The sequence below is a fragment of the Xenopus laevis genome, chromosome 4L (genome assembly GCF_017654675.1).
Source record: "Xenopus laevis strain J_2021 chromosome 4L, Xenopus_laevis_v10.1, whole genome shotgun sequence".
Classification (NCBI taxonomy): domain Eukaryota; kingdom Metazoa; phylum Chordata; class Amphibia; order Anura; family Pipidae; genus Xenopus; species Xenopus laevis.
This window is the reverse complement of record NC_054377.1, coordinates 58,111,996-58,125,554: the sequence shown is the minus strand read 5'-3', so window position 1 is coordinate 58,125,554 and position 13,559 is coordinate 58,111,996. Positions and strand designations below refer to the sequence as shown.

At 36.8% G+C, this 13,559-nt stretch overlaps 1 protein-coding gene across 4 annotated transcripts in view; it reads left to right on the top strand.

Moving 5' to 3' along the window:
- plcg2.L (phospholipase C gamma 2 L homeolog) overlaps positions 1–13,559 on the top strand; it is an 88,706-nt gene that overhangs the window by 60,009 nt on the left and 15,138 nt on the right. For all 4 annotated transcript variants that reach the window (XM_018257967.2, XM_018257965.2, XM_018257966.2 and 1 more), the window contains exons 20-27: positions 1,544–1,724; positions 3,045–3,119; positions 5,121–5,230; positions 7,586–7,682; positions 8,965–9,031; positions 9,674–9,831; positions 10,741–10,843; positions 12,913–13,122. In XM_018257967.2, the coding sequence (XP_018113456.1) occupies positions 1,544–1,724; positions 3,045–3,119; positions 5,121–5,230; positions 7,586–7,682; positions 8,965–9,031; positions 9,674–9,831; positions 10,741–10,843; positions 12,913–13,122 (1,001 nt within the window). The remainder of the gene's footprint in view (positions 1–1,543; positions 1,725–3,044; positions 3,120–5,120; positions 5,231–7,585; positions 7,683–8,964; positions 9,032–9,673; positions 9,832–10,740; positions 10,844–12,912; positions 13,123–13,559) is intronic.

The window sequence follows — 13,559 nt, the reverse complement described above, 5'->3', positions numbered from 1 at the left end:
CAAGACCAAGTTTTTACGTGGCAAACTTTTTACTTATTGAAAAAAACCTGATCCTGTATATCGGAAAAAGAAAAGGTGAATTTGCTTGGGATAACCTAAAATGTTAAGCAGCCTCCTGTGAATATTATTGCTAATTTTTCTCCCAGGGCCAGTGCTTTTAGGAAAAAATAGCACCATCCTGGGGAAATAACGAACAACATAGTTCACCATCTTTCCTAGGAAACCCAATCCAATTTTGTTCTACTGTGCATCCGTGAGTTTCTGACAGTGCTGTAGACTCTCGGAAAATGTATGTAAACTAAAATGAAGGTCTGTTAGTTTCCCCCCGGGTTGGTGCAGTAAACTCTGGATTGGAGGGGAAAAAAGGACAAAGAAAGGTGGATTCATAGATTGCAGTGGCAATATTGTTGACATCCCATTTCTTGACTAACAGAGTACTCTAATTAAAGGTGCAAATTTAACATGGGACTGGTAACCTATAACAATCAGATGTATGTTTTTAAAGAGCTGAACAGTAAATGTTCGCTTTAAAATACATCACAATATACAAGAGTAAACTAACAGCAAGTTAACTTAGTAATAATAAATGCATGCAGCACCTCCCACCTAACGCTTACTATATTCAAAATCACCATATGATATTGAGGGGCAAATTTACTTAAGGTCGAATATCGAGGGTTAATTAACCCTCGATATTCGACTGTCGAAGTTAAATGCTTCGACTTCGAATATCGAAGTCGAAGGATTTAGCGATATTTGTTAGATCAAACGATCAAACAAAAATCGTTCGATCGAACGATTAAATCCTTTGAATCGTTCGATTCGAAGGATTTTAATCCATCGATCGAACGATTTTTCTTCGACCAAAAAAAGCTACCAAAGCCTATGGGGACCTTCCCCATAGGCTAACATTGACTTCGGTAGCTTTTAGGTGGCGAACTAGGGGGTCGAAGTTTTTTCTTAAAGAGACAGTACTGCGACTATCGAATAGGATTTTTAGTTCGAATCGTTCGATTCGAAGGTCGAAGTCAAAGTAGCCCATTCGATGGTCGAAGAAGCCAAAAAAAAATTCAAATTTTTTTTTCTCTATTCCTTCACTCGAGCTAAGTAAATGGGCCCCTAAATGTTAAAGCTGCAGTATATAGTACCTTGTTCAGCACAAGTACAATTAATAGGGCTTGTGCTGAGAATATTTTTTGCTTATTGTTTTCAAGACGAAAAATGTATGTTTTTTGTTATTTCACAAGCTAAACAGGGCAAGTTTGGTCCTTGTGAGGTATAAAATTATATTACAGAACATAGATAAACCCCCTGCATATTGGACTTCTTTTTATCTGTGCATTGGTAATCTAATTATCTTCCTCTCAAGGACGAAACATAGAAAAGCATCTGTATTTTTTGCATTTCAGGAGATTTATTATAAACTCATATGACTGCATTATGTTATATATGTAGTGCTATACTTCAACCAAATAGAAATATAGAAATTTATATGAGACTTAAGAAGATTTCAATTTGACTTTCAAATGACTTTTTTTCCTAGAGCGGAAGGGAAAGTAAAGCACTGCAGAATACAAAGGGATGGCCGCATGTTTGTGCTAGGAACTTCTGCATACTTTGAAAATCTTGTGGAACTTGTCAGCTATTACCAGAAGCACCCACTTTACCGTAAAATGAAACTACGCTATCCAGTTACAGAAGGGTTACTCCAGAGATATAGCACAGTATGTTTCTATTTATTTCTTCTTCTAATGCATATCATAAATGTAATTTGTCTCTTAATGAAATGCATTACCCTGTCCCTGACTGTGCTTCTTTATAAAGTTGAGTTCAAAGGCAAGAGCAACTCTCGCCATATGACATGTTTTGTTGATTTTCTATGGGATAGACATTACATTATATAGAAAAACATAAATGGGCCATTTGCTATTCCCTTAACACAGGGATCCCCAACGATCCACGAGCCACATTCAAATATAAAAAGAATTGGGGAGCAACACAGACAAACACAGGCAAACTGCCTAGCGAAACTTCGTTAGTACTCTTACACTTAGGTCAGTTTAAATCCTATAGACGTCTTTATTAGAGATGTTGGTGCAAATGCTTGAAGTGGCCACTTATTATGACAAATGTCCAAGGAAGCAAAATAAAGACAAAAGAGATCCTCTAATGCCCTAGACATGAGCCCACCCTAAAAACAAATGTGGCATGCCCCTCAAATGGTTGGAAAAAAAATGTTAACACAAAAATCTTTAATAGTTAGAACTTTTGAAGGAAATCCTGCTCTAAAATATGAAAAAATTCCAGCGTTTTATGGAACTTTTATGACTTTTCGGCACACAGGATATGATGTCACTGACATAAGACTGAGGAGGATGTAGCTTCATCTTATCAGTTCACTAGGTCTATCATGGCGAAGGAAATTCTGGCGAAAGAGGTAACATTCTGTAAAATTCGCACAGCGAATTTGCTGAGTAACGATCGTTTGCCAGATCGGAAATGCACCTGGCGATAGGGCACAAAACTGTGCTATCGATGGTCTCTTTCGCTAACAAATTGTCCTCTATGCCTGTTAGTAAATTGGAGATGTCCCTGCAGATAGGATTTCTGGCCAATTTTCACTAGTGACAGCCACTTTGCCCTTTAGTAAATCTGCCCCATGTTCTTTATGCCTCCAAAACATGCCTCCAAAACATGCCTCATGTCAGAAACTCAAAAATGAGCACCTGCTTTGAGGCCACTGTTGGAGATCACTAGTTTAATATCTTGACTTTCTGAAGGGTGCAAACACAGAGCCAATGAAACTAACTAAACACTAAAGGGCAAGAAGCAAATAAAAACTTTGTTCCCCTGGCTGCTTAAAACACCACATACAATACTAACAATTTTGGTGTGTCAGGACATGAAATACACACAAATATACAAAATATATCATACAAAATACAGTATAATACTTATGAATTAAAAGTATTATTTAGTGCAGCCTTTAATGTTCATTCACGTGTTTTTTTAATTGCTAAAAATCAACTTGTGTTTTTTTTTAGGAAAAAGATTTAAGTGTCATTTATGACGTGAAGGGTAAACTGTATGTCAATCCTGAAGAAATTTCTCCAGCTATGGTATGAAACAGTATGTTTTTAGGCAGACAAGCTACCACCTATGTATGGTGTATGGTTCCATAATTTACTGATTCATGATTGTGTGCAAAATAAATGCTTTTTTTAATCCAATAACAATGTTAATGTATTTTATGTTGTTTTAGGGGCATATAACTCCACGTTATATGCCCCTAAAACAATGGGGTAACTTTACGTAACATTTAACTCAATCTAGTGTGATTTGTGCTATTTTTGGGATTGTTTACACTGTACTGAGTAGAGAGTAAGGAAATGTTTGAGATCACTTTTATACAGATTAATAATCAATGTGAAATTTTGTCAGAAGCTTTAAGAAGTTGAACACCATTCTGTTCAGTAATAAATTGGAGCTCAGTGGCAGCACTCACCTCAAACACCCCTCCAAATCCTTAATCCCTGATGCAAATCTCAAAAGGGAACCAATGATTTGGACAGCTCTTTTTTGAACTGTGCTGAATTCTTTAAGTAAAGAAAAAAAAGTCATGAATCTAGCAGGATCGGTAATATTTTACAAGGTAATAACCTGCTATTAATAACTATACTGGTACTATTCATTCACACCATTGTGCTAGTAAATGAGCCCTACAATCCTTTGGTAGTTTAAAGGGGAAGGAAACCTAGTTGGCACAAAAACCCTCCCCCCTCCCGTGTGTTGCCCACCCTCCCTCCTCCCCCCTGGCCTACCCGTCCCACTGGGCAAATGCCCCTAACTTGTTACTTACCCTTCTGCGCAGGTCCAGTCCAGGGAGTTCACAGACGATATCTTCTTCCATGCGATCTTCTTCCTGCTTTGACCGGCGCATGCGCAGTAGGAGCATTTCGTCGGTACGATCTACTGCGCATGCACCAAAAGTACTTTGTGACTTTTGGCGCAAGCGCAGTAGATGCGTACCGGCGAAATGCTCCTACTGCGCATGCGCCAAAACGCCGTTCAAAGCAGGAAGAAGATAGCTTGTAAGAAGATGTCGTCTGTGAACTCCCTGGACTGGACCTGCGCAGAAGGGTAAGTAACAAGTTAGGGGCATTTGCCCAGCGGGGCGGGTAGGCCAGGGGGGAGGAGGGAGGATGGGCAACACACGGGAGGGGGGGAGGGTTTTTGTGCCGACTAGGTTTCCTTCCCCTTTAAGGGATACTGTCATAGGGAAAAATTTTTTTTTCAAAATGAACCAGTTAATAGCGCTGCTCCAGCAGAATTCTGCACTGAAATCCATTTCTCAAAAGAGCAAACAGATTTTTTTATATTCAATTTTGAAATCTGACATGGGGCTAGACATTTTGTCAATTTCCCAGCTGCCCCTGGTCATGTGACTTGTGCCTGCACTTTAGGAGAGAAATGCTTTCTGGCAGGCTGCTGTTTTTCCATCTCAATGTAACTGAATGTGTCTCAGTGGGACATGGGTTTTTACTATTGAGTGTTGTTCTTAGATCTACCAGGCAGTTGTTATCTTGTGTTAGGGGAGCTGTTATCTTGTTACCTTCCCATTGTTCTTTTGTTTGGCTGCTGGGGGGGGGGGAGGAAGCGGGTGATATCACTCCAACTTGCAGTACAGCAGTAACGAGTGATTGAAGTTTATCAGAGCACAAGTTACATGACTTGGGGCAGCTGGGAAATTGACAAAATGTCTAGCCCCATGTCAGGTTTCAAAATTGAATATAAAAAAATCTGTTTGCTCTTTTGAGAAATGGATTTCAGTGCAAAATTCTGCTGGAGCAGCACTATTCATTTTGAAAAAAAAGTTTTTTCCCATGACAGTATCCCTTTAGGATAAATGGAATTGCTTTACACATAGGCCAGGTAAATGTTAGTTATAGCACTTTTCTTTCTCTTCAAAATGTGTGAATATGAAAAATGTTTGAAAAAAATGTGTACTACTTTTCCAGTCTAAGTTAAGTTTTAAATATAAAGGTGATAATTACATAACAATTGTGTTTTTGTATTTGTTTTGCATTACCAAGTTTATTTTTTCTTCTTTTCCCTTAAAGCCTCAAGGAACAGTAAAAGCTTTGTACAACTATACAGCAGTAAGATCAGATGAGCTGAGCTTCTGTACAGGTGCCCTGATTCATAATGTCTCAAGGGTCTCTGAAGGATGGTAAGAACACATCGAGTGTGTATTTTAACTTATGCAACTTAAGTTTTTATTTTGTATTTTGCACTCGTTCCTAAATGTCTGTAAATCTAGGGAATTATATCCTTAAATATTAATCCTACAAAATTATACCTATATTCAACTTAAACTGGTAATGCTTTGTTTTGTTTAACCTACACCTTAGTTTTTTTTTTAAACCCTATATATCAATGAATTGCACAAAATGCAAGGGATGTAGTAAATACTTATTTTTAGAAATTGGCCAGATCTTTTGATAGTCAGCTCAATTTACACAGTATGGATTTTTTTTCAAAAAGTACTACATTGAGTAATATGTCTATATGTTATGGTTTTATTTTAAATTGCTTTCAGATACCAAGCAGATTCTGAATTCTAAATTATATATTCAAATTTGTGCAAAGTGAACCATTTAAAAAAAAAAAAAATAAGTAGTTGCGATTCAGGGCCTAGCAAGTTGAAGTTTCAGATTTAGTATGACTGAACAAATAAGGTTTTGGCAATCCTCTCTGATAAATAGGTGGACATGACTAAAATATTAATGTGAAATGCAATACATTTTAATTCTGGTGTCCTGTTAAAAAAAAAAACAGTTAACTTTTTCCAGTGATCACTAAATCAAATAACTGAAAGATCAATAAAGAATGAGATCAGCCTATTATGTTGCCCTGGAACCTTTATAAAATTCTTCAATGCATCTACCTTCCCTCTGCTTTTATGAACAAGGACTAACTCGATATGGTATACTTGATTTCCAGTTATGGTTTTAACTGCATCAATAACTGAAACATCTAAACATGTACACTTTTTAACTACATGCAAAAGAGGGATCAATAGATGCAGATTTCTCGACCCTGTGGTTTACTAATACAGGTATGGGACCTGTTATCCTTAAAGGGATTCTGTCATGATTTTTATGGTGTAGTTTTTATTTCTAAATTACACTGTTTATCTGCACATAATTCACCAGCAAGTGTATTTATTTTAATTTATAATATTGGTGTGTAGGCAGCCATCTCAGGTCATTTTGCCTGGTCATGTGCTTTCAAAAAGAGCGTGCACTTTAGGATGGAACTGCTTTCTGGCAGGCTGTTGTTTCTCCAACTCAGTGTAACTGAATGTGTCTCAGTGGGACTTGACTTTTTACTATTGAGTACTGTTCTTAGATCTACCAGTGAGCTTTTATCTTGTGTTAGGGAGCTGTTATCTGGTTACCTTCCCATTTTTCTGTTGTTAGGCTGCTGTGGGGGAGAAGGGAGGGGTGATATCACTCCAACTAGCAGTACAGCAGCAAAGAGTGACTGGAGTTTATAAGAGCACAATTTACATGACTCAGGGGCAGCTGGGAAACTGACAATATGTCTAGTCCCATGTCCGATTTCAAAATTAAATAAAAAAAAAATCTGTTTGCTGTTTTGAGAAACAGATCTCAGTGAAGAATTCTGCTGGAACAGCACTATTAACTAATGTGTTTTGAAAAAAACATGTTTTCCAATGACAGTATCCCTTTAATGCTTGGGATCTGGGGGTTTTCAGATAACTGATCTTTCTGTAATTTGGATTTTCATATCTTAAGTCTACTAGAAAATCATGTAAACATTAAATAAACCCAGTAGCCTGGTTTCGTATCCAATAAGCATTAATTATCTTTGTTGGGTTCAAGTACTGTTTTATTATGACATAGAAAAAGGAAATAGTTTTTTCAATATTTAGATTATTTGGATAATTCGGAACTTTCTGGATAACGGGTTTCTGGATAATAGATCCCATACCGTAAAAAACAGTGGTTCCTACCTGTAATTGGCAAAGTTAGTAGCCAACCATAATACGTCAAGGTAAATTCCATAACTATTTATCTCTGGTCTTATTTTTCATATACTGGTCCCATTTTTGCTTGGTTAAATTATTTTAGGAATAATGTCTAAAGAATTGGTCTCAATGGCTGCTCCTCCCCTATTGTAGATTTTTATACGGGAGAAATTTCCAGCAACAACAGAACCCATTTCAAAGTCACAATACCACCAGGGGACAAGTTTAAAATAACATGGTATTGCCTTCTTGTAGGATAAATGCTAAAATACAGTGTGGTAAAGGGTTTTATACATAATGCTAGAAAATGTAATTCCAATCAACTTTCCAATATTCTTTGATTTATTTGTAAATGTTATTGAAAATAGTTTTTATCTGACTATTATCTCTGACAATAGTCAGATAAAAACTTTTTCTGGCATATATATCCATATACTGTGTCAAGGAGTAAATACAAAGTATATCTTAGTAAGCCTTTTTAACAACAGTTTGAACACTTTATACACAGTTAAAATATCATTAATTCTGTAGGTGGAAAGGAGATTATGGAGACAAGGTACAATATTTTTTCCCCTCAAATTATGTGGAGGACATATCAATGAATGCTTCTGAAATAATTGCAAATCAGGTATGTTTTCCTCTTTATTCTATTAAATGTATACACTGTAATACTTAAATGTATATACTGTAATACTTAAATGCATCCTAAAGGGAACTGGATTTACTTAGGGGGTTATTTACTAAACTCGGTTTTTTCTGGTCGAGGTTTTTTGGGCACAAACTTGAAGTTTTAGAGGAAAAAAACCTTGAATTTTCCAAGATTTATTATACCCCGAAGCTGCAAAAAGTCTGAAAATCCACCATCTCAAACCTGTTGAGGTCATGTATAAGTCAATGGGAGATGTCCCTTTTACAATTTGGAGATATTGTGATCTGCTCTTGGTTTTATCTAAGTAGAAAAATTTGGAGGTTTCGGGCGATAACCTGAACAAAATCGAGCAATTTTGGGGTCAAATATGAAAAATGTGTACAATTTAGATTTTCGCTCGATTTCCTTGACTTTTTTCCCGACTGGACTTGATAAATAAGATAAAACCGTGGATTGCAGTTTGGTCAAGCTTAGTTTAATAAAAATATAAGATAAATTAGAGTTTTAGCACATAACCCCCTTAGAGTCCACAGAGTGTTACATTGACATTGAAGAAGATTAGAATGATCTCTTTTCTTTTTTTTTTTTTTTTAAAAAAAAAAGAAATGTGAATCTCCTGTGGGAGTGTATTGCTTAAGTTTTTTTTAATGTTCCTTATTTTAGTATCTTAAATCTTGAATATTATTGACTGAAAGCTTTGCTTTCTTAACTTTGACGTAACCTCTCCTTGCCTCAGGGAATTCTTTTCCTAGACTGGTCATGCCCTGACATAACCTGGTATAACTGCAGGAAAAATGTAAAGCTTTATGTATATTTGCTTAGCCCTTGCCAAATCTCATAGGAAATTAAAGAGAACTATTTTAGTAAGAAGCCTAGCAAATATTTTTTGTATCCTGGATATAGAATAGTTGGTTCAAACTTATAACAATTGTTTGTGCTCTTTTCTTGTATTCTTCACATTTTTTGGAACATTTTTTGACAACAGCAGTTCTGCCTGTGCTTAGCAAACATAAAGGGGCAACTTCTGTTTCATTTCTCCCCTGTGGTTACCTAAGAAGTTTTGCACATCATAATTATTAAAATGTAGAATTGTACAGATATTTATTTTGCATGTGCCATTTAAAACATGTGATATTCCAGTGAAATAGTTTTGTGTACATTTGAAAAGTAGAGGCTAAAAGCTGAAAGACTGTATTTTAATCTTATTATCAATACTTATTATCAGTTGTATTTACCTTTGTACTGCCTTTGCACTGCACAGCTTATTGAAGACAGTCCATTGGGCTCCATGTGCAGAGGTATCCTGGAAATGGGATCATATAATATCAGTAAGTACATGCCTTCAAATATATACACAATAATCAATATTAGATAAGAATAATATATAAAGTAATAAAATTAATATATCACTGATTGAACACAACGCAACGTCTAGCCGAGCTTTCCTTGGCAGACCTTTGAGAGGAACTTAAGCCCGGGCCTGGTACAGCAAACTCTCAAAGTCAGATCAATCGGGCAAGGTTCTACACAATATGTCTGCTTGTAGATGAAGTCCCGAAGCGCCCTTCACTGAGTTATTTATTATATTGTTTGTTATTATATTGAAATAATAACAAAGTAATAGATGGCTACATGCCCAGAACTGTGACCATGAGAATGACCATGTTTATATGTTTACGAGTTAATTAACTCAACTCCTGCTGTTCCCTTGTCTCCAACTAATGCTAATACATCCATATAACAACTAAAGAGCAATTTTGGATACACTGGATCACACATCATATTTGTATCACAGTCTGTTATTATGTCTTACCTGTTTATTAAAAGTAAAAGTGATTTTCTCATGAAAAATTGTCAGAGACTCTTCTTGGTGTCTTGTCTTGGAGACTTTCTCCTAGGAAGACTCCAGGCCAAACTAATATTAATTATGGTTAAATGCACTTTTTTAAAAAATATTTTTTTTACTTCAGGGAAGTTGCTTAATGGAAAATATAACAAACAGTTTGTTCTGTCCCTGGAATCCAAGAATCCAGAAGAGCCAACAGTAGATTTTGCAGCAGACACACTGGAAGAGTTTTTTGTTTGGTACAAACACATCCAACAGATTGAACAGAAAAAGGGAGCAGAGGTAAGTCTATATTTACACACACAAAGCTCTAATACGGTATGATAGCTTTGGCTCCACGTGGCAATGGATTTAAAACCAATTACCAATGTGTATAGCTAGGTTAAGAGCCAACTGTTATATAGGAATTATGCATAGTTTTACTAGCTGTAATTCAATAAATGATTGACAATCATGGTCGTTTCTTTCATTTACAGTTCATACAGCAGTAGTTGTTGGCCATTATAAGATTTATTTCAAATACAAACAATTTAAAAAGCAATTGAGCCTTTTGATCAAAATTATGTTTAACTCCCAAAATTGCACAAAGCAAACAACACTGAGTAAATAAAAAGGGAAATCCTCGCATTTCAAATGTAACATAAATGAAGCAGAGAACTGGATCTTCAAAACCGTATAAGGGTAAATTGAATAAAGGAGATACGATTATATTGCAGCTTCTCAATAGAGATAGCTACATAAGAAAGGTGTCTCACTGTGGTAGAGATATACTGTAACTGGGCCATACTGTGGGCCAGAACAGATGGTTCATTATTAGTCCCACCAATGATTAAGATGGTGATGTGGCAATATAGTATACCGTAGGAGAAAACTAGAGACAGTATTTTTAAAGAAGAAGCAGAGTCTGTAAATGTGTATTTACTTCTATGTAGTAGAGCTCCCGATGTTCAGTTTTTTATAAGAACCTGTAAAACAACATTATTCACTGTGTTCCTGTCTGGCCCACTGTTACATACCCTCTTCTTCCTACTGTACATGATAATGCTTGTATCTTAAGAAGGTACAAATGTACAATAACTACATTTATTAATGTCAGTCGCTACATTTCATAATAATGTATACAATTTTCCTTCTATTTTCTTTAAGTAAAATTAAAGATACCTATACCTGATGTGGTTTCCGTTTTAACAGGACTTTGAAAAGGGAACACTGGAGAAGCAACAGGAGATTGCCCGAGAATTATCTGATCTGGTTATTTACTGTAAGCCCAGAAGTGAAGCGAAGGAAAAATTAGGTACTGTTAATAATAAGTATTTTCTGCATGTTACTGTCTCCTGCTAGAGATGAATATTGTGTAGCTCATCACAACAATAAACTAGGCAGAGGAAAGTGACATTGTAGGATTGCTGTGTGTTGTTTTCTTAAAACACACTGGGTAATTAAGTGGAGAGCGAATTAGTTAAAACATTCAAATGATGGAGCTAATACAATATACAATTATATTGTAGTAATAGCAGTTGTCCTTAACAGCTGTCCTTATTGTTTGTTGCCGTTTTGTGTACAAAGAGCATTCAAAGTAGTGATTTATGGGTCAGGAAAAAATCAACCCGCACCTGCAAAATGCATCCAGTGTACAACCCACACCCCCAATACTTTTTGCCTATACGCCGGTTTTGATTCCAGGGGGCAGATTCCCTAAAGGGTCGAAGTGACTAACGCTAGTGAAAATTTGCCAGCGTGACGTCATTTATTAGCTTCACAGAATCCCTAATGGGCGCAGGCATAACTTCGCTAGCGAAAGAGACAGACACTAGTGATCATTCGCACTCTATCGCCAGGCGAATTTTCGATCTGGCGAATGGACGTAACTGCAAATTCACTAAGATGCGGATTTTACTGAACGTTACCTCTTTCGCCAGACTTGCCTTCGCCACCTCAGACCAGGCGAAGTGCAATTGAGTGCATAGGACTTCCTCAATTTTTAGTGCAAAAAAGTCCCAAAAAAGGCTGGCGTCTTTTCCTTTTTTCAGAGTGATAGCCTGCAAAGGTCCATAAAAACTTTTTTGGGTAACCGGGTTCATTTTCTAACATATGGAACATAAACTATACAGTGGGCTCATGTGTAGGGCATTATAACGACTCTTATTTTATTTATTAAGGTTCCCTGGACTTGTGTAATGTAATGTATTTGCTGCAACATATACGTCCATGTAACTTTATCATTTCCCACCGTATGCAAATTAGGCAACACTAGCGCATCTTCGCCAGCGTTCCGCGCCCTGGACGCAACTTCACACTTTAGTGAATTACCGTTGTCCTAGCGAATTTACGCCTGGTGAAGTGTTGCGATGGCTACGAAGCCGTTGCTAACGGATTTTCCCCAGTTAGGGAATTTGCCCCCAAGAGAGGAAATCCTTTGACTTGCACCCAACTAAACCCACAATGGTCACCCAAATTTCAGCCTGAACCCACAAGACCCAGGTGTAAACCCACAGGCCCAAGCAGGGTTTTGGGCATATGGTCCCTAATTATCGTCACTATTAAATTATTGTATTCTAAACAGCTGATCTGTTATCTATTAATGCAAATGTGGACCTGCTAGTTATATCAGAGCTCCTAAAGAAGGTACATAATTATTAGCCTATGGTTAAGGTGCATTATATTCAAATTCATACCAAACTCTTCTATTTTTTATGTAACTATCCTTTAAGGAATGCATATTGCTCCATTCAGCAACATGTAGCAAAAAGCATAATTTTCCTGCTTGTCCCCTAACAAAATGCATTAATGAGACAGATGTGGTGTATGACTGGTGACTTGTGTGTATAGCAGCTAGAAGGAAGAAGCCAGTTTACAAGCATACATGGACTTCATTGTCAAAATAGTTTCTCTGTGTAGCTCTGGGAAACTCCTTTCCACAAATAAACTATATGAGCAGTGTACATGAACTTCATTTAATAGATGTGATAAATCACAAAACTTTAAATTTGAATGTGGATGTCAGTGCACTATTGCATAGACACATAGGGGCAGATTTATCAAGGGTCGAATTTCGAGGGTTAATAAGTCATTAAAGTCATAATAATATTGCTCTTTTACTAGCAAAGAAAAAATCATGGGGTTAGATTGCCATGCTCAAGCGGTTGTGTCTATCACTTGCACAGTGCAATCTGAACTGTTTTAGAATATAATAGCCTAGCAGGCAATATTCCTCAGAAGGCTTCTCTTATATTGACTGGACAATGAAAGAAAGCCATGGCTGATAAAATGGACATTATTTGCTTATTGTTCCTGCTAACTGCTGTTTTTAATAGGTTGCCCATTTTGTTTACACAAACAGTACACATTCATTGTTGATTACAGATTCGCCAGATTTTCGGGAAATTCGGTCATTTGCAGAGAATAAGGGAGAGAGTATTGCTCGACAAAAACCCAACGAGCTGTTGCGTTATAACCGAAAATCCTTCACACGAATTTACCCTAAGTCCTCAAGAGTTGACTCTTCAAACTATGACCCTCTACCTCTGTGGCTCTGTGGAGATCAGATGGTTGCACTTAATTACCAGACTCCAGGTAAGCATGCTTTGGCCGGCATCAATCACATGCCCAGATTACAGGGCTCATTTATAAAGTGGACAAAATGCAAAAGACAGACACAAGGCACAATATTTTTGCCCACAATGGATTAGAGGCACAAAGATTTTTGTACGGGTGCCTGCTACATAGGAGTGCACAGTAATATACATAGCAGTTGCACAAGTAATGCCTTTATTAAAAAACAACAACTTTGGGTTGGAATCCTAAGGTAAAGTAAAGATATATTAGAGGCCAGTCAAACACCACAGTTTAAGTGGGGGTTGTCCTTCCTCCCCCCTCCCCTTATAATGAGACTCTAGCCACAGAAATTGTCAGAATAAATGTATGTTTTACTGCTGCTTTTACACACAAATATGTACGCCTATATGTTTGCTATGTAACCTGTTATCCTTAATAAAAAAGTGAGGATTGTA